The 26,264-nt window shown below is 44.9% G+C and overlaps 1 protein-coding gene across 1 annotated transcript in view; it reads left to right on the forward strand.

The window, feature by feature from the left end:
• Nucleotides 1–9,106: 9,106 nt before the first annotated feature.
• The window catches only part of insl5a (insulin-like 5a), a gene marked incomplete at both ends in the record, with an annotated part of 29,925 nt that continues 12,767 nt past the window's right edge, over nucleotides 9,107–26,264 (forward strand). Inside the window, one exon of the mRNA XM_084311280.1 lies at nucleotides 9,107–9,278. Coding sequence (XP_084167406.1) covers nucleotides 9,107–9,278 — 172 coding nt within the window. The remainder of the gene's footprint in view (nucleotides 9,279–26,264) is intronic.

Raw genomic sequence — 26,264 nt, forward strand, 5'->3', positions numbered from 1 at the left:
CACACACACACACACACACACACACACACACACACACACACACACACACACACACACACACACACACACACACACACACACACACACACACACACTACACACACACACCTACACACACACACCTACACACACACCTACACACACACCTACACACACACCTACACACACACACACACACACACACACACACACACACACACACACACACACACACACACACACACACACACACACACACACACACACACACACACACACACACACACACACACACACACACAAAAAGGCTTGGTGGTAATTTCAGTGTTACCATGGTACCGGCCATTGTATAACTAATTTGCCATTGTACTGCCATGGTGAAAGTCACATATTACCATGGTAACACATTTCTACTTAAATAATACCATAGTATAATCAAATTTAAACTATGACACAGTGACCAAAATTTTTACTTTTTTGGAAATACCACAATACTCTTTTGCAAGGGCACAACACACCAACACACACATCTCTGCTGTGGGATGAAAGCCTCATATCTCATCATTTTCGGGGGGGGGGGGGGGGGGTGATTCAAGGAAAAAGTGGTTAAGTTTATCACATTAGCCGATAATTTGATAATGTGAAACAGGTTTTCAGTGGTTTCATGGGTCATACAGTAGCTCATGGAACCTACTCTGCACATAATGAAGGACCATGGAAACGTGACGTTCAATAGAGGCCTCGCATAGTTCTCTTTCTTCCAACATGGCTGCCTGTAACAGTCGGTAACCACTTTTGAAAGAAATTGCCTTAGTTCCTGTGCAGTGGTAGAGCAGGTACAACACTGGGAAAGTCACTGTTCTACTGTGAATTGTTTACATGATCCGGTAATAAAACACCCATTTATAAAAAATGTGTTGATACAGTACATTTCTCAAATATCAACATATAGCCACCATTGTCTCTTCCAACATGGAGGACAAACGGTCCTTCTAAACGTTCTGTGAAGCTTCTGTTCAAGCTAAACAACAGAATCATAGTTATGAGTTTCTCATATTCCCAAAGCACTCACACAAGCACACGCATAATATCCACACATACATATATACATCCACACACACATATACATATATACATCCACACACACACACATATACATCCACACACACATATACATATATACATCCACACACATATACATCCACACACACATATACATATATACATCCACACACACACACATATACATCCACACACATACATCCACACACACATGTACACACACACATGTACATCCACACACACATATACATCCACACAAACATATACATCCACACACACATATACATCCACACACACATATACATCCACACACACATATACACACGAACCTATTCCCAAATCATATCAGTTTCATATCAACGTCCCTGTACTACTTGGTCCCCCAGAGCATCGGGTGACAGGCTGTCTCCATGTCAGACCACCAAACCTTATTACTGCAGATTTCATTTGCAGATGTCTTCCTCAGACTGATTTTATTGTATACTGATGATAAAGAAAGATTATACATACAGAATACATGCTCTCTTCTTTTAACTGAATGAGATGAGCGTTTGATAATACGATTCTACTCATGGTACCTGACAGCGGTGGGTTAAAGGTCATTCTACTCATGGCAACTGACAGTGGTGGGTTAAAGGTCATTCTAGTCATGGCACCTGACAGTGGTGGGTTAAAGGTCATTCTACTCATGGCACCTGACAGCAGTGGGTTAAAGGTTAAAGGTGATTCTACTCATGGTACCTGACAGCAGTGGATTAAAGGTTAAAGTGTATTCTACTCATGGTACCTGACAGCAGTAGGTTAAAGTTGATTCTACTCATGGTACCTGACAGCAGTAGGTTAAAGGTTAAAGTTGATTCTACTCATGGTACCTGACAGCAGTGGATTAAAGGTTAAAGTGTATTCTACTCATGGTACCTGACAGCAGTAGGTTAAAGTTGATTCTACTCATGGTACCTGACAGCAGTAGGTTAAAGGTTAAAGTTGATTCTACTCATGGTACCTGACAGCAGTAGGTTAAAGGTTAAAGTTGATTCTACTCATGGTACCTGACAGCAGTGGGTTAAAGGTTAAAGTTGATGCTACTCATGGTACCTGACAGCAGTAGGTTTAAGGTTAAAGTTGATTCTACTCATGGTACCTGACAGCAGTGGGTTAAAGGTTAAAGAGTATGAGGTCTATAGCTCCCTGTTGTGTGTGTTGGGTGGAGAACATGAAAGCACTCCCTTCAACTCTCCAGGTCAGTGGTACCTCATCATGTCAGAGACCCCCAGACTGTCACAGGCCACAGACTCCCATACAATATTAGCTTTCAAGGTCCCCTGGGGGTCCCCCGGACCACACGTTGTGGACCGTCCTCGATGATCCAGTGATAAGATAAGATATTTCTTTATTGATCCCCTTGGGGATGAGTTGGTTGGTCATGATAATAGTAGAGTTTACACCTCCATACTCTCCTAATCAAACATATGTTTCCTGGATATGGTTCCCAGTCTAGTGGCTCCTCTAATAAAACATTATGGTTCCCAGTCTAGTGGCTCCTCTAATAAAACATTATGGTTCCCAGCCTAGTGGCTCCTCTAATAAAACATTATGGTTCCCAGTCTAGTGGCTCCTCTAATAAAACATTATGGTTCCCAGTCTAGTGGCTCCTCTAATCAAACATTATGGTTCCCAGTCTAGTGGCTCCTCTAATAAAACATTTTGGTTCCCGGTCTAGTGGCTCCTCTAATAAAACAATATGGTTCCCAGTCTAGTGGCTCCTCTAATCAAACATGTGGTTCCCAGTCTAGTGGCTCCTCTAATAAAACACATGGTTCCTGGATATGGTTCCCATAGATATGATATGGTTCCCAGCCGAGTGGCTCCTCTAATAAAACATTATGGTTCCCAGCCGAGTGGCTCCTCTAATCAAACACATGGTTCCTGGATATGGTTCCCAGCCCCGGCACCACCCACCTGTAACAATGAATATTCTATATCCCGACTCATTAATTGATGTTAAAAAAGGAATATTTAATCGCTGTTGAAATTATAATGATCAGGAGATGCGAGATGGTTTATAAAGTTCAATATGATACAAAAAATACAAAAACAATACTCAAAAGATAGTTAGTTCTATCGAGATTAAGTCTAAAAAAGCTTAAAGGTAGAAAGAGTGAGGAGAGAGAGAGAGGGTTAGTGAGCAGTGCGAGACAGAGCCCAGCCTCCAACACAAAGAAAATAGCAGGAACACAGTCATTACATTTAGAAGTCAACAAGATATCGAACATTATTTGACATTTAAGATAAGATAGCAGGAGGCCAGGTGTTCCTCAAGATAGCAATCGTTGTTGCAATAAACCAAGTTGACCAGTTAAAGCCTCAGTCCGCTCTCAAACCAGGCCTGGCCATTACATTGGATGGGAACTCACAGACCTTTTAACCTTCCTGTGAGAGAAGACTGTTTACTCTGTAACATCACAGAATAGGCATATGCAGAATTAACTAAATGCATGGAAAGAGACATGAAACACATTGAAATAATTATATAAAAGAATAAACATAATTATGATATTGTCAGATGTGTAGAATTCACCTACCAACACTGGCTACATTTATGAGCCATAAATACAACCACCTCTTGGACCTCCACACACCTCAGCTAACAGCAGGTGAGTCACAGTTAAGTGGCTGAAATGGCTCTAAATTACCTGAATCCTTGTTAGGGGCAAACATCCCTGGAAAGGGTGACTAGAAGGCAGTTGTCATAATGAGGACATTGATGGAAGCAAACAGGATATGACATCATTATGGGAACTCTCCCCACCTGGGTATCGAAAACACTGAGGCTGTCCTCGGCGGCTAGCGGTCGTAGGATTTTGCAGACTAACCTAGGGTGACCAAACGTCCTCTTTTGCCTGGACATGTCCTCTTTTCACGCCTTGTCGGGGGGGGGGGGGGGGGGGGGGGGGTGGATTAGTATCGTTGTGAGGTTACTGTTTTATTATTTACATTGAAAAGATAGAGATCATTTGTTAAAGCTGGGTTTTCTACAGAAGAGGTATTATTTAGAACATTATTTCATATTCTTAGTTATTTATTGTTGTCCTGTAAGACTTGAAAAGAGAGCTATTCTTTTGTTACAGGTTGATTTTTTATTTTTTTATTTTTTTCTTCCCTAATTTCTCTGTTTTTCTCCCTGTCCCAATTTAGTCGTTGTGCCAATTCCCCCCCTCCCCTACCTGGTTGTTGTTCGCATGTTCTCCTACGAGTCGGTACAAGGGCGTCCCGAGTCGATCGCACGCTTCCTCCGATACGTGCGGCGACAGCCAGTGACGTCTTTTAACTTGGCAGCGAGGACTCTCATTTGGTGAAGTGTAACGCGTGGGAGGGCACGCTATCTCCACCAAGTCCTGCCCCCGCTGAGCAACCGCCGAGACCTGACCTGTAGGCGTCGCTGTCCACAACGCCAGATTCCCACCCACCAGCTTTCCACCCCCTAATACTGCCAATTGTATTAGTATGAACGACCAGCCAAGCTGGTAGCAACGCCGAGAGCTGGGCTCGAACCCAGCATCTCCTGCGTTGGTGACGAGTGCAATCTCCGCCACCTGACCGCACCTTACAGGTTGATTTTTAAGTTATTCTTGTGCGATTGAGATTTGTCAGAGAGATAATTGTAGGCATAATAAAGCATGTTGATTGTTGAGTAACTTTGGTTTGGTTTGGTTTATATCCATACAGAGGAGGCATACTTTAAATATAGTATAACAATAAAGTAAATAAAGTGGGGTGGGGAAACTGTACATTGGAGGTGGTGGGGTGGGTAGGCGGGGTGGGGTAACTACATTGGATTATCCACGAAGCCTTACTTGGTCCCAAGAAGAGGGTCTCGTCATAAGCCTAACGGTCATAAGCCAAACGGTATATTTGGGTTGAAATCACCCATAATGTGAATGCCATGGGGTCTGGCCGGAAGAGTACCACAGAGCAAGTGTAATGTAGATGGTAGAATCTTAGGGCCAGGGCAACAAAGGACCATGCTGAAGCCAAAAACACCCAAACAGGCAACAAGCACTTTAAGAGGGTTACACATGTGTGGTCCTTGACATTATTGGAGGTGAGAAGTCACAAGCTCTGCATGGGATTCAAGGTGTTGTGGGGGATGGTGAGCCTGCGATGGTAGAGGAAAGTGAGCCAGTTCCTCCTGATCCAGAGGACACATTTATTGGATCTCAGCCCCATCATTGAGGAAGAAGGTGGATCCTCACTGGTAGAGCCAGTAGTTGCCACAGGAGCTCAGAAAAGAGGCTTGAAAGTGTCCTTTGGCAAACGGAGATGGTGATTATAAGGCACTTCTGCAAAGAGAGACTGAAAGGGCGGAAGTACAGACTCGTCTGGCAGAGGAACAACTGACTCTTACCCGACTACAGCGAAGCAAGGCTAGACTTGAGATCCGCCTCCTAAAAGCCAAGCTTGTACAAGCTGGTCTCTCCACAGCAGATGATGAAGAACTCTGAAGTTATTTATTTTGTTAAGTATTTGACATTTAGCCTTTTTATTCAATTCAATACATCTTTATTTGAAACTTGTTCTAAATATCCACAATGTACAGTATTTGTGAGTAATGTATATTTGTATGTATTTGTTGTAGGTCTCAGATGAGTGGACTGCCGGTTTCCAAAAATAGAAAATGGAAGGGGATGTTTATATTGTTTAATTGTGTTGTTTTCTGTTAAAATAAAAAACAAACACTTGAAGTAACACGCTGGCTATTCTACCTGTTGTTCTTTACACAGCTAGTAGCCTACATGGTAATAGCCTATCCCATTTCGAGCACTGGTTATCTGGATTTGGTAATCCTGAAAAGTTTGTATCCGGATCAGAGTAATCTAATCCGATCTTGCTTTGAAAAAACTGCACAAAAATAAAATGGATTACGTGATCCTGGATAGTAAAAAATAGGATGTCCAAATCCGGAACAGTTTTATCCGGATTAAACCTTTCAAACAACCGGGCCCAATGTCACCTTTCAGATATGACCGTAGGAAAAACAGCCTTACTTCCAAATTGACAATAGATATGAGTGTGAAAGACAACTGATCTGCACAACGGGAGTCTGTCGGCCCCACGCTGTTATTATACATCGGTTGAATGCGTTATTTTGTTGTATTTATTACAATATTATTGTAATTATTTAGTTCAGAGGATGTCTGTACAATACACATTTCTTTATTTCATTTCTTTATTTCTTTATTTCAGATCCCCATTAGTCACTGCCTCAGCAGCGACTATTCTTCCTGGGGTCTGGATCCAAACATATAAAATTAAACAAGAATAATCAATAAACAACATAAAAACAAAACAAATATCAATAAAACACCAATAAAATATACAAACAATTATAGAACATTAAACCAATTAAAATCAGACATACAACCAAATATGTATGGCAAATTTTCTAATATAGAACAAAAACAAATATCAATAAAACAACAAATATCAATAAAACAACAAAGACAACAAAGACAACAATAACAAATATCAATAAAACAACAAATATCAATAAAACAACAAAGACATCTCAGAGCAAACTAAAATGTGCTCAAAAACAGCACAACATTCCATACACTCATACTCTAATACTCATAACCACTAGACAAACACATTCCAAAACAACACATAACCCAACACAAGAACCCATTCATTAGACACAGATTAGACCTAACCAAAATCAACCTCTTTCTGCATTACAGCCACTCGTAGTCTCCTCTTGAATCCCACCTTACTGGTAATTGAAACCAAATATTGTGGAAGTCTATTCCAGTAGGACACATGACACACATGGTTAAGAACACGTGTCCGACTTCGGAGAACTGAGAAAGTACTGAAAGTTATTTCAGAACACTTGAGTGCCTCTTGAGTAACAGACATGAATTGAGAGCTTTATATGGAATTCGTTAAACTTATCGTTTGTCTTTATTATACTTTTATACTTATTATTTATTTCTCGGGCAACAGTGGCTCGGGAGGTAGAGCAGTCGTCTGGCAATCCAGAGGTTCCCGGTTCGATTCCCGCTCCTCCCAGGCAGCTTGTCGAAGTGTCCTTGAGCAAGACACTTAACCCCTAATTGCTTCCGATGAGCAGGTTGGCACCTTGCATGGTTGCCTCCGCCATCAGTGTGTGAATGTCTGACTGAATGCGTAAAATGTGAGGAACAAATTGTAAAGCGCCTTGGATAAAAGCGCAATATAAATGCAACCATTTGCCATTTACCATTCTCCCAAATGAAGGTTCCGACGGCCTGTCCCGACATTAACTGCTGTCTGTTATAATCACATTTAACATGTTAAGCATTTTATGAGCAAACGAAATTCATTAGATTGGACATTTGAAAACGGTCTGATTGTTTTTTACACAGCATCAAGTGTAAAGAACACTTCTCCCCTCCCCTTTACCCAGAGACGAAAGTAACCAGGAGCATCCCTACTGGTTGATACCATTAATCCGGCAAAAACCCAGTACCCACCCCGCAGTGCAGAGAGTCCTAAACGCTACATCTGTAGCTTAGCACAAATTAAGGCATGTACCTTTAGGCGAAAACGGTCTACAGATTAACAGGTTAAATGGAGTTCACAGGACCTAGGAACCACTCTGTAAATATTGTGAATAATCCCTCGACGAAAGTTTGTTTTGCATGAGGAGATCTTCAGCTGGAAACATATGGGGGGACATCGCCACGGTGACTTAATTAGCCGTGCATTACATTACTACAAAGGTCAGCTGTAATCAGCTCGTTAAGTCATGTGGTGATGGAGCGATATGAGAGGGACGACACGTAATGTGATTGGAGCTGAGGGGGAGAAGGGCCTCAAGAAGCCACTCTCCTCTCAGAAGAACAGTGATGGTGGAAGTGACCGGAAACATAAAATGATTTCACTGGAAAGAGGCAGAGGAGGGTTGAGTGGATGAGGATGAGGACCGTGTGTGTGTGTGTGTGTGTGTGTGTGTGTGCGTGTGTGTGTGTCTGTCTGGATATTATGTGTACAGTATGTGTCTGGATATGTGTACTGTCTGTGTGTGTATGTACTGTGTCTGTATGTACTGTATGTATGTACTGTATGTACTATGTGTGTATGTACTATATATGTGTGTGTGTGTATGTATTGTATGTGTGTGCGTGTCCTTGCAAGTGCAGAAGCAGAGGAGGATTGAGGGGCTAAAGACTACATGTGTGTGTGTGTGTGTGCTTGAAAGTGCATGTGTGTATGTCCGTGTCTGTGTGATGGGGATGGGCCACGCGAGGAAGAGGAGGGAGAGAGACTCCATGGGACCAGCGTATAAATGAAAGGAAGGCACAAGTGATGGACCAAAGACCAGCCCGCCACGTCCACGACCTCCAGGACACCAGACGAGAGAAGACGCTGAGAGACGGAGGACAGAGAGACAGAGGATAGAAAGATACAGAGACTTCAGGAGGAGGAGGAGTGAACGAGAGCAGAGGAAGCCAGAGATCACACTGAACCAACGAGCAGAAAGAAGTCTCACAGCCAGAGATCACACTGAACCAAGGAGCAGAAAAAAGTCTCACAGCCAGAGATCACACTGAACCAACGAGCAGAAAGAAGTCTCACAGCCAGAGATCACACTGAACCAAGGAGCAGAAAGAAGTCTCACAGCCAGAGATCACACTGAACCAACGAGCAGAAAGAAGTCTCACAGCCAGAGATCACACTGAACCAAGGAGCAGAAAGAAGTCTCACAGCCAGAGATCACACTGAACCAACGAGCAGAAAGAAGTCTCACAGCCAGAGATCACACTGAACCAAGGAGCAGAAAGAAGTCTCACAGCCAGAGATCACACTGAAAAAAGGAGCAGTAAGAAGTCTCACAGCCAGAGATCACACTGAACCAACGAGCAGAAAGAAGTCTCACAGCCAGAGATCACACTGAACCAACGAGCAGAAAGAAGTCTCACAGCCAGAGATCATACTGAGCCAACGAGCAGAAAGAAGTCTCACAGCCAGAGATCACACTGAACCAACGAGCAGAAAGAAGTCTCTCAGCCCAGAGATCATCAGGATGCGTGTGTCGGCCGCGGTGCTCCTGCTCCTGGCCGCGGTGCTGGGGGCGGGCCAGGCGCGGGCGGAGGTGAAGGCGGTGAAGCTGTGCGGCAGGGAGTTCCTGAGGGCCGTGGTCTACACCTGCGGAGGCTCCCGCTGGAGACGAGTCCTCGCCGAGACGGACCTGGACGGTAAGACGGGGCTACATTTCGATTCCGCTTGAAATATGTAAATAAAGTACTCATCGACTCCACAGGATCTACAGTAGTGGTGAGCGCACTCGACCACAACCCATATTAGTTTTGACTCCCGGAACGTGCCGTTTGTTATGGGCTTTTGCCAATACGAAATGTAAATATATTACTTATGGCTATAATATAACATACATTATATAAAAATGTTCCTGTGATCAATTAGTACTTTATTTATGTTTTCTGATGAGACCGTGTTGAAGACATTTCTGATTGGGTTATTTTGTCCTCTCGCCAAACTATATCTAATGATAGGTCTTTGTCTATAGAGTGTATTAGAGTGTATAGAAATCTGAAATAAAGCCCCTTGAGGTTGTTCTGTCTCTGATGAGGGGTGTGGATGCAGCAGTTGAGCCCACGGAACCCCATGCGCCCTGAGCGCTTAGCTGTAAATAAAAGTAAAAGGAGGCACCGGGAAGGTCATAAAAATATCTTAGGTCTTGAGACGCGCAAAGACCGGTTTTATCACATCCCCCAGAGTGTCCCCCTTTCCTTTCCCACTGAGAGTTGTTGGGTTTATGCCCAACAAGTAATTGTTGGTTATGAAATATTGGAGAGTCGAGGTGCCATGGGCACTTGATAGTACAAGACCTCAGTGCGTTACGCCATGTTTGAATCACATGGGAGATGATAGGACCAAATTGTAATTGACATTTTGTAATCGGGGTGTTGGAGTATATTATATGTTGTAATCTTTGTGGATAGACTGCTGCTTCCTCTAAGGCACGCCATGACGACACAGCAATTTCGGGATCAAACCAGTTTATCAGGGATCTCAGTGAGAAGGACCAGAAATATCATTTCAAATCAGGGATTGCTAGACCCCCGTCCTGTTTTCTACGTTGAGTGGTGGGTCTTTTGATTTGCGGTCGCTTTTTGTTCCAAATTAACTTAGATATTGTAGCTTGTATCTTGCACCAATAGTCGATTGGGGGGGTAAGGGGAGCATTGAGCTAACAAAGTTTATTCTGGGTAGTACGTTCATTTTTATCATGGATGCTCGGGCTTGTAGTGAGTTGGGGAGGCTTGGCCATCTATTGAGATCCTGAAGTATTTTGTTGTATGTGCCTGTATAATTGTGTCTAACAGTCTGATTTAGGGTGGGGAAAATCTCGCTGCCAAGGTATTTAAAATGTTCGACTATGGGGATGTCGGCCGGTAGTTGCACCGTTATTGCCAATTCATTCAGAGGTAGACAAGCTGATTTGGGCCAATTGATTTTGAAGCCTGATAGTTTACCAAATTCGTCAATTATCCTAAGTACGTTTGTGGCCGATTGGGAGGGGTCCTGCATACAAATGTGTAAGTCATCCACATAAAGAGCTATTTAGTTTGGGGTATCTTTGATTGTTATAGGGACAATTTCTCCTGTTTGTCTTATAAATTGGGCTAAGGGTTCCAGGGAAAGCTTGAAAAGTCCGGGACTCAAAGGACAACCCTGCCTAGAAGACCTAGAGACTGGGAAGAGAGGGGAGCAGATTTTGCCAGTCATTATCATTGCTGATGGGGTAGCGTAAAGCACTTTAATCATATTAATACATTTCTTTCCCAGTCCCATAGCCTCCAGTACCGTCCATAGATATGACCATTCCAGTCTATCAAAGGCCTTCATGGCATCCAAAGACAGTTATATTGTCCTTACTAGTGTTGATTACATGTAACAATCTTCTAAGGTTATCCACGGTTAAGTGCACCCGAATAAAGCCGGTTTGATCACAGTGTAATACTAGCACCATCATGTATTTTTGTAGACGACGGGCCAGGACTTTGGCAAATATTTTGAGGTCGGCACAAGGAGACTTGGGGGCCTGTAGCTACCACAGTCATTTGGGTCCTTCTTAAGTAGTAGAGAAATAAGAGCCATATTTACATCCCTCCAGAATCCCCCTTGTTCAATGGAGTGTTCAATCATCTCATGCAATAGTGGGCCCAGTGGTTCCCAGAACGCTAGGTATCGTTCAGGTGGAATTCCATCCCAGCCGGGTGCTCCCTCTGCATCTCAGTAACTGCGTCTTTGAGTTCTAAAAGAGTGATCGGTTTCCCCAATTCCCCAGCCTCCTCCTCAGATATCCTCGGTAGTTAGGGTCAGCTGGTAAACGCCTCAAATTTCGATTGATCAAAAGTGACTTCTGAACTATATAGATGGGAATAAAATGATCTAAAGGTGTCCTTAATTTTAAGTCCGTCGTTAACACCCCCTGTTGGGTTCTGATTGAAGGAATATCTGAAAATGTATCGCTAGCATGGATTCTCATCGCGAGTAAGTGACTAGGTCTAGCCCTATGGAAGTAGTAATTTTGTCTCGTTCTGTGCACACAAAATTCGGAACACTGTCTAAGAATAGAGTTTATTTCCTTTTTTATTTAAATTTTTTTATTGATCTTTTTCCCCCTCCTTTTTCCTCCGATTTTCTCCCATCCCAAAGTTAGTCGTTACGCCAATTCCCAATCCCCTTCCTGGTCGCTGCACACTTACCCCCCACAGTCGGTCTGGGAGAGTGGAGGCTATCACGTGCTTCCTCCGACACACGTCTAGCCAATCAACCGCTTCTTTTCACCTGGCAGCGCGGACTCTCACTGAGAGGGTGTAACGTGTGGAAGGATCACACTACCCCCCTTAGATCCTATCCGCGCTGAGCAGGCGCCCCGACCGAACTGTAGGAGTCGCTGTTTACAATGACCCGGACCCACCCCGCCAGCTTTCCCACCCTCTAATAGTGCCAATTGTATTAGTGTGAACGGCCAGCCAAGCTGGTGACAACGCCGGGAGCTTCCGGCGTTGGTGATGAACGCAATCTCCGCTACGCCACCTGACCGGCATTTATTTCCTTTTTAACGATGTGTATTTGTTTGTTCATTGTAGTTAGATTGTAGTGCCCTCCCTCATCTTTCTCTGCCGAAGACTTTGCGATCTTCTTTGAGGAAAAAGTGGAGAACATCCGCAGCTCCTTCTCCCAACCCCCACCCATTCCAAATGCTGAATCGAGAACCTCATCCTTCACTCTGTCATCTTTCTCTCCCATTACAGAAGCAGAGACCCTGACACTGGTAACGTCAAACCGTCCGACTACTTGCCAGCTGGACCAGCTACCCTCCCCACTCCTCCAGACCATAGCACCAGACATCCTCCCATTCCTAACTGCAACCATCAACTCCTCACTCAACTCGGGGGTGGTCCCCACCTCCCTAAAACAAGCCAGAGTCACGCCGCTCATAAAAAAACCAACCCTGAACCCTACCGTCATAGGCAACTACCGTCCTGTCTCTCTTCTCTCCTTCCTTTCTAAAACACTTGAACGTGCTGTATCCAACCAACTTACTACTTATCTCTTACAGAATGACCTCCTAGACCCTAATCAGTCAGGCTTCAGGACTGGTCACTCCACAGAGACAGCCCTCATTGCGGTCACAGAGGCACTTCACTTAGCAAAAGCGAAAGGCCTCTCCTCTGTCCTGATTCTCCTAGACCTATCTGCAGCCTTCGACACAGTCAACCACCAGATCCTCCTTGCGGCCCTCGCAGGAATGGGAGTGGCTGGCTCTGCGCTGACATGGCTGTCATCATACCTCAATGACCGCTCCTACCAAGTGTCATGGAGAGGGACCCTGTCGGCCACCCGCCCCCTGCGGACGGGTGTCCCCCAGGGCTCGGTTTTAGGACCCCTTCTCTTCTCCCTCTACACTAAATCACTGGGTAACATTATCACGTCTCATGGCTTCTCCTACCATTGTTATGCCGACGATACTCAACTCTTCCTCTCCTTCCCTCCCTCAGATATCCACGTCTCTGTGCGGATCTCGGCCTGTCTGTCCGACATCTCAGCCTGGATGACGTCCAACCACCTCAAACTGAACCTAAGCAAAACAGAATTGCTCCACCTGCCGGCCAAATCCTCCCCCCTAACCGACCTTTCAATCACAGTCGAGAATGCAGCTGTGACTGCGTCCCCGACCGCCAAGAACCTTGGTGTTGTCCTCGACGACCAGTTGAACTTCTCTGCTCACATCGCAGCGACGACCAGAACCTGCCGATTCCTCCTGAGCAACGTCAGAAGGATACGCCCCTTCCTGACAAAAGAAGCCACCCAACTCCTCGTCCAATCAACAGTCATCTCCCGCCTCGACTACTGCAATGCACTGCTCGCTGGCCTCCCGGCCACTGCCACTAAGCCTCTTCAACTCATTCAGAACGCAGCGGCCCGCCTGATCTCAAACCTACCGAAGTCGGCCCATGTCACCCCACTTCTTAGGGACCTGCACTGGCTCCCCATTGCTGCACGAATCCGCTTCAAGGCCCTCGACCTAGCATACCGTGCGGCAAAGGGAACCGCTCCCGCCTACCTCCGGTCAATGGTCTCTAACTACACACCCTCAAGACCCCTACGCTCTGCATCTTCTGGCCGCCTCAGACCTACTCCTATCCAAGCTCCGGGAGGGTCATCAAAGAGAAGTCGCCTATTCTCAGTCCTTGCCCCACAATGGTGGAATGAACTACCCACCCCAGTTAGGACAGCCGAATCACGTCCAATCTTTCGCCGTCGACTAAAGACGCACTTCTTCAACCATTATCTGAATAAAAAAAAAAAAAAAAAAAAAATCTAACCCTAACTAACCGTACTGTCATGCACTTGTCCTAATAAACTAACCTACACTGTAGCACTCAACACTTTGATGAACATGGTTGCTCAGCTGATAGAGTTGTGCCCTTCCTGATGGCTTGTCGTACAGAACTTGTAAGTCGCTTTGGATAAAAGCGTCAGCTAAATGACTAAATGTAAATGTAAATGTAGTGCAGTGTATAGGTCAGCATATACAAGGTTTCCAATTTTTCAAGTTTAGATAACCATGCTTTACGTTAAGTTGGAAGCGAAAAGGGTGGTGTGGCTTCTGATAAAACCCTTCACTGAGTTCCATAATATTCTAGGGTCCTTTACTGTGTTAACATTAAATCTCACAAATTCTGTGAGTTTTTCTCTGAATTCGGTACAGAAGTAATTTTTTAGTAGTGATGAATTAAATCGCCATCTGGGGGCCCTTGTGGTCAGTTTACCAAACAAAGCTGTGAAAGAGATACCTTTAGGATCGGAGAGCGCCATGGGTAATAGAGAGACATCGAAGCTGTCAAATAGATTGGGAGAAGAGAATAAGTAGTCAATCCTGGAGAAAGTCTTATGTCTGGCAGAGAGACAGCAATAGTCCTTTAAGGTAGGGTTAACTAGGCGCCATAGGTCAGTTAGACCAGTATCGCGGGCCCAGGCCTGAAGGGCAGTGGAGGATTGCTTTTGATCGTGTTTCTGAGGTTCCGGATCTGTCAATCGTTGAGTCCCAACACGTATTAAAATCGCCCCCCACAATAAAGGCGTAGTCATGGAGTTCCAACATTATCCTAGTGATTGTCTTATAAAAATCTGCATCGAATGTGTTTGGAGCATATGTCGAACATTTTTGCGATTTTCCTGTTGGAGTATTCAACTTTTGCCATCGTTAACCTCCCCTCTGTATCAGCCCATACATCCAACACCTTTATATCTGAATTACGTCTCGTCACAATGGCGACACCTCTCGTTTTGTTGCTTGCGGAGGAGGAGGATATTACATGATAGAACCGGTTCGCTAGTCTTGCTACATCAGTCCCCATGAGGTGGGTTTCGTTAAGAAGAGCCAAGTCTATTATCTTCCTCTTCAGCAGACCCAGGTGCATTTATGAGGAGTATTTAGCCCCCCGTGTTCCAGATTAGTGTCTTCAAATTAGCCATGGTCGTATCTAGGGCTGTACCGAATAATCTTTTTTTACATTTGAAGTTTTTTAAATTTTTTGAATAATCTTTTTCCCCCTTCTTTTTCCGTTTTTCTCCCCTCCCAATGTTAGTCGTTATGCCAATTCCCAATCCCCTTCCTGGTCGTTGCGCACTCTACCGCCTACCGTCGGTCTGGGAGGGCAGACACTATCATCACATGCTTCCTCCGCCAGCCCACCACTTCTTTTCACCTGGCAGCGCGGACTCTCACTGGGAGAGTGTAACGTGTGGAAGGTCACACTACCTCCCTCCAGATCCTTCCCTCGCTGTGCAGGCGCCCCGACCGAACTGTAGGAGTCACTGTTTACAACGACCCGGACCCACCCACCGGCTTCCCTCCCGCTGACTCTGCCAATCGAGCCAGTATGACGGCCGGCCAAGCCGGAGGCAACGCTGACAGCCGGATTCGATACCAGTGTCTCTTGCGTTGGTGACGAGCGCTTAGTCCGCTGCGCCACCCAGCCGCCTACATTCGAAGCTTCTATTGAAGTTTTCGCATGAAGCTTTGAATGTCTGTCGTCATATTTTATGACATCATAAAAACATTTTTTGTATTCCTCAAACAAAATCCTCAATTTGAATAAAGTGATTAATCGGATATCTTAAATGTTACTTGTCCTTTCAGATGTTTTTGTAGGTTTTTATTGATTTTTGCTACCGGGCAGTCCAGTAGAGAGAAAGAGAGAGGAGGAATGGGAGATAGACCGGGAAAGACATTCGGCAAAGATCGCCGGGTCCGGGAGTCGAACCCGGGTCGGCCGTGTTGCACCGTAGTGCTGTATGCGGTGAGCCACTCGGGCGCCCCGGTTAATCTGATATGTCGAACAATTTGATTAAATCAACTTTCTTTAACTGAGCGGATGCAGATAGGCTACATCATTTATGATAAATGTTTTATTAAAATGTTTATGACGAGTCATATACTATAATAGTATAATATTAGTGTAGCCTAATCTTTATCTGCAAATGTGAATAAAAACCCCATTGGTTTAAACAGAATGAATACACATACATTCCTGTTCCTGTACATCCTGGCCAATCAGGTCTCTGACATCAAGGCCACCTAATCATCCCTTCCCCTTAATTGGCTTGTATCAATCCCTGTCTCCTGAGCCATTCAGCCATTGTGTAGTGTGCCTGGTGCCAGTGTATGGCAGCCATTGAGCCTGCATAGTCCAAGGTTGGGTGCTACCAGTGGTGGTGAAGTAGGCAATTTCCACCTTACATTGTGGGGAGCGCTTTGAGTGTCTAGAAAAGCGCTATATAAATGTCATGAATTATTATAATATTATTATTACATTTAAAAAAATAAATAATAATAATTTAAAAAAAATCAGCATTCGAATGTTGATTTATAAATTCGAATTTCAATGTTATGAATAAAGCTTCGAAGCTTCGAACTATTTGGTACAGCCCTAGTCGTATCTGCATGTGTATATGCCAACATACCAGAGCAGCCAAGCAAGGATGGAGGAATGTGGGTCCTGAGAGGTCAGGTCCATCTGTAATATACCCTTAATACTGGAGGAAGAACAATTACCCAGGTACCAATTTAGGAAAACACAAAAATCTATGATAACAAAAACCACCCTCCCCTCCCTTACTCTACATCTGTATTCTACCCCATCAACCTTACGGGTTAACTTTCTATATTTGTTTATCCACTTAACCCCATATCAAACTCGGGTCAAACTCACATTAATATCCATTGGGATCATAGATCCATGCAAACGCCCCTCCCCCCACTCTGCCCATGACTTAATGAGTTAAACATCCCCACTAGTCTTAAAATAACAAAAACAGTAAAGACAAAGTGAATCGAGCGCCTTTACAGCACATATGAAGCAGATAGTAGACAGTAGGCAAGGCCCCCGGGTCTACAATGATATGTATATAGCCTATATATACACATAGAGCACAAAAGTGTCCCACATCTATACACCATAAAACATAATCAAGCTACTCATTTATTATACGGTAATTTGTTATGTATTGGGCTCCTTCAATGTCCTCTGGGATACCGCCAATTCATATATTGTTCCGTCTTTCACAAGACTGAATTTCGATGAGCCTAGCTTGGATCTTGGCTAGCTCGGTTTGCTTGGTAGCTATAGGTTCTTTTCAGCGCGCTGCAGGCGATCATCCTGCTGATTAGCTTCTATCGTGAGTAAGACAATCTCTTTAGAATTGTCTAAGGTTTTCGTGTGGAGTATTTCCATTTTCTCCTCCAAGCGTTGAATGGCCGCTTTTATCAGCTGTTACCGCCAGGCGATAGTATTTCTCTAATTGTCTCTCCAGTTGTTTTTCCAATTTTTCCTCTAGTCCAGGGGTTCTCAAACTTTTTTATACCACAACACCATTAAATTTTTTTGGCGACCCCACACTTAATGTATTGCGTAATTTCAACGTGGAATTAGGGGAATATCAAAATAAAAGCTCACGTTGTTGAACTTGATCATGCATATTTATTAGAACATTTAATTACAGCACTATGTTATCAATACACATTTATAAAACGAGGCATATTTAGACAAAATATGTTGCCAGAACATAAATATATATATATTTTTTTTTACTTGCCTGTCACTGTCACCTACCCACAACCCCACTTTGGGTCACGACCCGTAGTTTGAGAACCACTGCTCTAGTAGTTTCTCCTTCTCCTCCAGTAGCTCTGTTAGAAACATCTTAATAGCAGTCAGGCTAGTATCACTTAACTTGGCTCCAGGTGTGCTTGTGTTCGGTGATTGGGGTTGTACCCTGTCGCGTCAATATTTTAGGCAACCAACTTGTGTTCAGCGTTTCTCTGATTGGCCATGTGACCGCGGCAGCGCGAGAGAGCGGCAGTGCGGAAATAGGCTGCATTCTATTACCATTCTCTGCCATAACTCTAACCATAACCAACTCCGAAACAGCGCCTAAACTTAACCCTTCTAACCTTAACCAACTCCGAAACAATGCCTAACCTTAACCATAACCTTAACCAACTCCGAAACAATGCCTAAACTTAACCATAACCTTAACCAACTCGGAAAAAATATTGCCATGCTCTAAGACAAACTCTAACCTTAACCAACTCCGAAACAGCGCCTAAACTTAACCCTTCTAACCTTAACCAACTCCGAAACAATGCCTAAACTTAACCCTAACCTTAACCAACTCCGAAACAATGCCTAAACTTAACCGGCGAAAGAATGCATGTTAAAAAAATAAAAATAAAAAGAAATTGAAGGGATTCGAACTTGTCACCAACGCACCGCAGGATCCACAGCAAGGCGGCGAACCAGTTGAGCTAACCGTCAATGTTAAAAGAGGGGGAATTACGGCTACATAATGCCGCGTCTAGCCACGCCCCCGGAGCTCCGCGGCAGAGCTCTAGTGAGGCAATAAAAGTGTTGGTTTGTAAAAGTTTAGGGAGCAGATGCGATTTGCGACCTTACTCCATGATGCCTGCTCCTCCCCCCTCAGCCTCATTTAGCCTTATAGGGAGGTGTAGTCTGACGCAGTGTCGGCGACATGGGGGGTCATTCGCGGGCCATGCCCCCCCAGATGGGGCACTGTGCCCCTCCAACCGGCATGGTCAATTATTATAAAAAAAATAAAATAATTAAACATTTAATTTTTTTTATTATAGTAAAAGTCAGATGTTTTCCTTTATAAATAGGCTATTTAGCCTATTATTAAACGAAATTAAACAAAAAAAGTCTTAAAGGAAGTGTATGTTTGATCTCACGCCACGGCTCACGCACACGCGTTATTATTGGTCACGTTGAGTTGACGGCGGGTAGGGCGTGACTGCATTTGAATTGATTTGATATGGGTAGGGCGTGACTTGAGTGAGGTCAGTGAGCGCGAAAGTCAGACTCAGGTAAAATATAACAATAATCACTTCTTGGAGACGGACATACAAATAAAATGGATATACGAAAATGGTTGGCTGGGGCAGGCGCACCTAAGGCTTCTTCACGGCCTCCTCCAAGAATGCCTCCTCCTGGTGAAGGCCTTCCAACATCTAACGTGGTTGAAGAAGTCTGCCAAGAAGCGCCAGGCCCAGGCGGCCCCCCCGCCGGTGCTGCACTTGGAGGTGCTGCTGCTGCATCTGTTACAGGCACAGCAGAAGCTAACGTGGTGGTTATAGGCCATGATGATGATCATCCACCAGATCCACAACCGTTGGCGGTAACGGTAAATGATCTCGGGACTGAGCATCCCAAACAAATGGTGTTACAACCATACCCTGCCAGCATGTTTAGCGGTAGGAAACGGTCATTTGTAGCGACGTGGTTCCAAAACAGAGACTGGCTCGAGTACAGTGAACATGCTGACGCAGCCTTTTGTTTCTGCTGCCGGAATTTTTGTTCTATTGGCAGTAGCACCAATCGGAGAGTGGATGGTTTTGTGAATCTTGGATACCGTAATTGGAAAAATGCCACAGAGAGGGACAGGGGATTTCATAAACATGAAACATCAAAGGAGCATCTCTCTAGCTACACAATGTGGAAGGAGCGAGTGAGACGTGTCAATACCGGCAAGGAGATTTCGACACTTGTCAACACAGAGCAGCTACGAAGGAACAGGTACTACTTCTCGGCTCTCGTGGATGTTGTCGGGTTTCTGGTAGAAAACCAGTTGCCTTTACGTGGAAAGCTAGATGCTTTTGGTGACATGTCTGAGGGGGGAAGTGGTCTTTTCCTGTCCTTATTGGACTACACAATTAAAAAGGACCCAGAATTGGCTGACATAGTGAAAACTATCCCTCGAAACGCCACATACACTTGTCATGACATGCAAAATGAACTTATAAGTACACTTAGCAGTGTGGTGACTGAGGCTATAGTGGAAGAAGTAGGCGACTCGCATTTCACATTGAAAGTGGACGGAACACGCGATCCCACGGGATGTGAAAATATATCTGTTGTCATTCGTTTTGTAGACCAGTCATTTGAAGTGACAGAGCGCCTGGTAACCATAGCGACAGCTGACGCAGGTGATGCACGGACATTGACAGACACAGTCTTAGCTGAGCTAAAGAATGCTGGTTTGGACTCGTCAAAGATTCTCAGCCAGGTGTATGACGGGGCTTCAGTGATGTCAGGGAGGCACGGTGGCATGCAGAAGCTAATGCAACAGACACTGGATCGCGAGATACCATACGTACACTGCCTGAACCACCAGCTACATTTGGTCGTAGTACATGCGATGTCAGCCGAGCCAGCTGTAGTGGACTTTTTTAATGTGTGTAGCACGTTGTACAAATTCTGCAAGAAGCCCACAGTTGCTGTGCATTACAAGGGTGAGCGTCTTAAACGCCTTCTAGAACAGAGGTGGACAGGGCACCTTGCCACCGTGTCTGTCATTTTAAAATCATTTGACAACATCACATCTCTTCTGACTGAGATCGACGCTGTGCGGGCCCATGGCGCAGAGCTACGAATGGAAGCTGTGGGCCTGCTGCGAGAGATGACTGAGCCCAGATTTGCATTCACTGCAAACGTAGTGCACAGAGTGCTTGCCCTGCTTGACCCAGCAAACCAAATGCTACAAAGAGAGGATGCTGATTTGTTGACAGGTCTGCGTGTTGTGGCTAGTTCAAAAGAATGTGTACGAAAACTACGTTGTGATGAGGAGTTTGACAAGGTGTGGGACATGACCACAGATACCAGTGCATCACTGAGACAAACAGAAACCCCTAAAAGAAAACGCACAACAAACACGAACATGGATGGGTATGTGGTTGAGGGAACAACAGGCCAGAGGGATGCTGACGGCAAAACAGAACTCAAGAGAATGTACATTAGCATTATAGAGTCAGTTGTTGGAGAAATGGATCAAAGGTTTAGTGAACGCAACACTCAACTGGCTAGGGCACTTGCTGCACTCGATCCAAAAAGTGACACATTTCTAGATGCTACAGCTGTGAAGCATATCATGGACCTGTCACGATCACCTATAATTGAGGCAGAGTTTGTAGTAGTAAAAGAGTTTTTCAAGACTGAAAAGGAATCACAGCCAATCGAGGAGGGGATCTGGACCACAAAGTACATTTTGTCTCACTACCACAAAACTCTTGTGGCAATGCCCAGTGTATTGATTGCGTTCAAGCACGCATTAACTTTCGGCGCCTCCACCGCAATGTGCGAAAACTCGTTCTCAACGCTACGGAACGTTTTTTCGGATCACAGACGGACAATGCTCCACAGACGAAAGGCCCAATTGGTTCAGCTGGCGTTTGAGAAGGACCTCACGCGAAAATGTACCACGGAATGGAAGGACACCGTCCTGAGGAGGTTCAGTGCCACGACTCGCCGCCTACAACTCTTTTAATCGGTAAGTCATATATTGTTATTATTACTAATACTTGAATGTGAAGCCCAGCCTCGGTCGGGCTTATTTCATAGTGTTTAATTTAAGCTGCCTTGCCCCTTGGCCCAATTATTATTATTAATAAGTTGAATGTGAAGCCCAGCCTCGGGCTTATTTCATACTGTTTAATTTAAGCTGCCTTGCCCCTTGGCCCAATTATTATTAATAAGTTGAATGTGAAGCCCAGCCTCGGTCGGGCTTATTTCATAGTGTTTAATTTAAGCTGCCTTGCCCCTTGGCCCAATTATTATTATTAATAAGTTGAATGTGAAGCCCAGCCTCGGGCTTATTTCATACTGTTTAATTTAAGCTGCCTTGCCCCTTGGCCCAATTATTATTATTAATAAGTTGAATGTGAAGCCCAGCCTCGGGCTTATTTCATAGTGTTTAATTTAAGCTGCCTTGCCCCTTGGCCCTTGTCAGTATTAATAATACGAAAACGAAATATACGTGATCTTTCACTTTGTGTGTGCGCAAGACGCCAGTGTGTTTGTGACGTGACGTGCGAGAGAGAAAGAGAGAGAGAGACTGTCTTATCTCTTATGCCTGCAGTGCGCTCATGTTTTGAAGAAATGCGTGTTGGTTTGCGGGAAATGCCTTTTCTGAAGCGTATATTTTATGCCCCCCCCACAATTACCTGTGCCCCCCTTGTCAATTCGCTCTGGCGCCGACTCTGGTCTGACGTCACTTTAGTTTCCGGTGCGGTCCACCCATATATGGATTTATCATTGGGAAAATGTATTATCGGCTATTGTAATAATTCTACCTCATGAACATTGACAAGCTTTCCATTTCTGCACAAAATGAATTCCCTTCTATCACTAACATTATTGTTTAAGCATTTTTGGTTGAAATAAAATTATACAAAATAATTTTACGATTAATTGCGAATTGTTTCATGTTGAGCTATAGATTGTGGATGAATACACACAGAAAGGTACACCATGACAATGTTCATGCTTTATTTGTTTTAAACGAGACGATTTAGAAATGTGTCCATTGGAAATACATTGCAATTTCAAGCGAGGTGGACCGGCCGGAAACAACAATGACGTAACCACTACACCTCCCTATAGTGAAAACCAGAACAACAATATGGATTAAACCCTGGCTAGCCTCCTTTAGCTCTATCGTGAAAACCAGAACAACAATATGTGTAACATATGCGCCCAGAAAAGCGGCCATTTCTTTTACTTGAACTTGAGGACTGCATACCTTTTTTGAAGGTATCTTTATACTTATAGCACATGCATCAGCCTGGTCTCTTTTGAAAGATAACATTCTGACATTTCTTACACAATAAAGAAAAATCACTTTTAGTGCTAATGAATAGGGCTGAAATTGAGTTGTACTTGTACTTGTGTACTCACATTTTTCTGTAGTATTTTCAATATCCAAAAGAATTATATCCCACATTTTTTTTATCAGCTGGAAAACACAGCGGGTCCATAGCCTTAAGTCTTATGTAGTACAGGTCCAAATTTCATAAAAATCCAGTCAGAAATGGGTGATTAAGAGCTATTTTGGTAAACTGTGTACAAAAGAAAGTTCTCCAGTATCCCATTTCCTCATTGACGGCAATGCATTCTGTGGGTTTTTCACTTCTGGTTTTCGCTTGTCAATTTTCACCTAGATCCCTGATTCGCACAACCCCACGTGGGGTATCATTAGAAAGCTACACTCCCAGCTCACAGCTCCGGCGTTGTCACCAGCTTGGCTGGCCGTTCACACTAATACAATTGGCTGTATTAGAGGGTGGGAAAGCTGGCGGGGTGGGTCCGGGTCGTTGTAAACAGCGACGCCTACAGTTCGGTCGGGGCGCCTGCTCAGCGCGGATAGGATCTAAGGGGGGTAGTGTGATCCTTCCACACGTTACACCCTCTCAGTGAGAGTCCGCGCTGCCAGGTGAAAAGAAGCGGTTGATTGGCTAGACGTGTGTCGGAGGAAGCACGTGATAGCCTCCACTCTCCCAGACCGACTGTGGGGGGTAAGTGCGCAGCGGCCAGGAAGGGGATTGGGAATTGGCATAACGACTAACATTGGGATGGGAGAAAATCGGAGGAAAAAGATCAATAATAATTGTAACTGAGGGGTACAATTCCCTGACTGTATTGATAAGTATGGTATCATTAAACCACTACCGCTTTATGTACTTTAATTACTGGCCATACAGTACATGATATATAAATATGATGAACACTTCCCACAATGAATCGGTTCCACACAAAGTGGTAATTAAGTATTTATTGCAGCAAAAGGTACATAATATACTTCTCTATTTTACTTTGGATGCGCTTATAAGGCAAAGGAATGTGCGTAGGCAAATCAATAATGAATGTCCATTCTCTGGTTACGCAGGAGGTAATTATACAACCTGAATCTTAGGGAATTATATCTATGGTACACTAGTAATATATAGCGGGAGATACTGGAAGGGTCCCCCCGGTTGTAAGCCAGCAGGGGTAGAGGATCTGTCGGTAGTAGAGAGTCTGGTCAACGATGACTAAGGAGACTCCAAGTACAGGAGACGGTGCAATAGTCTCTTGATCCACAGACGAATACAGCTGTTCTCCGTAGACTGTAGCTCCACAGTGAAGAAAGCTAGCCGGCCTCAGGCTCTCTGAGGCGCAGACTCGACGTGGCTCCTCACAGGGTAAATCCCACACGTGTAGGCGTCGGCGATTCTCCGCTCCATAAATCACAGGACCAAAACAAATATAATCCAGCCGCAAAGGGCTATGTAGTCGTCGGGTAGATTAATCCAGTGTACATGTCCACACGGTTCTCGTCTAGGTCTCCTCGGGTGAAAGCGCCATGAAAGCAGCCCAGCCTGGATAAGCACTCTAGCTGGTACGAGGAAGCGTTGGTGATGCTGGTCACTGTAGAACTTTAGCCGCACGATACACTATACACAAATAGACTATTACTGACTTAATAGAAATATGTCGCACTCGACGGTATAGCGCCAAACTCTGACAATTCAGTTATTAATTCGCACGCGGTCTCAATGCTCTACTTGGGGCCAAACAGGCCATACTTCACTGCACGGAGTATCGTGGGTGAGGCTTCAACTTATTGGGTAACTCTACTTCTGTATTCACCTGCGCCATATTTATATGCACGGCGAACAATCTAGTGCCAACCTCATTTCTGTCTCGTATTCCTGGGCAAGGCCGGGCATGTACAGACATGTCTTGACGGTGGCTTTGAACCTGACTCTGGAGGCATGGCCCTGGCGCCTGTGGACCGCTGTCCAATAAGAGAATGAAATATTATGGTCTGTACTAGGCTAAAGGGATATTCCGTGTATATGTACAAGGAATATACAAGGGATATCAAACGATATACAAATACTATGCAATATATATCAATCAATAAATATATATATTCAGTTTAATCTGATCCTTTGTAACAGCCGCCTCCTAATTAGTCCCACCTAATTAGCTAAGCAGAGACAGATTAACCGCACTGTCCACTACTCAATGTCTGTTGTGAGGGGTCGGGCAGTTCACAAAGTCATGGGGTCATGGTCGTCATCGATAGTATCGGGGAGCCTTGGCAGTTCTATTAGCCTCGCCACGGGTCGGGTGTAGATCCGTCCTTGGACGAGCACTTCGGCTGCTCGGACCTTTCCGTCGGCACCGGTGATCACTTTGCTTACGCGGCCAGCCGGCCACATAGCTCGGGGTAGTGACTGGTCGATAATCATGACGACTGTTCCTTCTGTCAAATTGTCTCTCTCTTTCACCCATTTCTGGCGGGTCTGTAGAGACGGTAGATAGTGGAGTAGGAAGCTGTTCCAAAACTTGTCAGCCAATACTTGACTGTACCTCCACATTCTTCGGCCGTTCGCTTCTTCAGGCCTGTACATTGTCTGTGATAGCGCGGGGTCCAGCCGCCCCATCAAGAGTGTGTTGGGGGTGACTGGGTCGACATCTGCTACATCACTTGAGACGTAACCGAGGGGCTTTGAGTTCAATACTCCCTCGATCTCCGTGAGGACTGTCATTAGGACTTCTTCCGCCACGGTCTGGGCCCCAAGCACGGCGTACAGGGCTGTCTTTATTGAACGTACTTCTCGTTCCCAAGTTCCACCGAAGTGAGGTGCGTTCGGGGGATTAAACTGGAAGTCAATCTGGGATGGAGCGAGGTGGGTCTTAAGTTCTGGGCCCATAGCTTGGAAGCTCTCTCTCAGCTCTCTTTCTCCGCCTTTGAAGTTTGTCCCGTGATCAGACAATAATATAGACGGTTTGCCTTTCCGCGATGTGAATCTTCGGAAGGCCATAAGGAATGAGTCTGTGCTCATGGTTGGAAGGAGTTCTATATGCATCGCTCGGGTGGTCATGCATTTGAATAAAATACCCCACCGCTTCTCGGTTCCTCTTCCTTTCTTTATATACAGCGGGCCGAAACAGTCCATACCGGTGGAGTGAAAAGGCTTGTCGCCGAGTCGGAGGCGACAGGGAGGTAGGTCAGCCATCCGGGGTATACTGGGCTGCGCTCGCCACTTACGACAGTCTAGACAGGTTCGCTGGAAGCGCCGCACTGCTTCTCTCCCTTGCAGTATCCAATAACGACGTCTGATCTCCGCGAAGACTCTCTCTGCCCCGGCGTGATGCACATCCTCGTCGTATTTCTTTATGATCAGCTCTGTGACCTTGTGTCGGCTGTTTAAGACTATCGGGTACTTGACGTCATCCGGTAAGTCTGGAGCTCTCCGCAGACGACCACCCACTCTGATGAGACCATGGGCGTCGCTCTCGGGG

Source organism: Notolepis coatsorum (genome assembly GCF_963971535.1).
Source record: "Notolepis coatsorum genome assembly, chromosome: 3".
Taxonomy (NCBI): Eukaryota; Metazoa; Chordata; class Actinopteri; order Aulopiformes; family Paralepididae; genus Notolepis; species Notolepis coatsorum.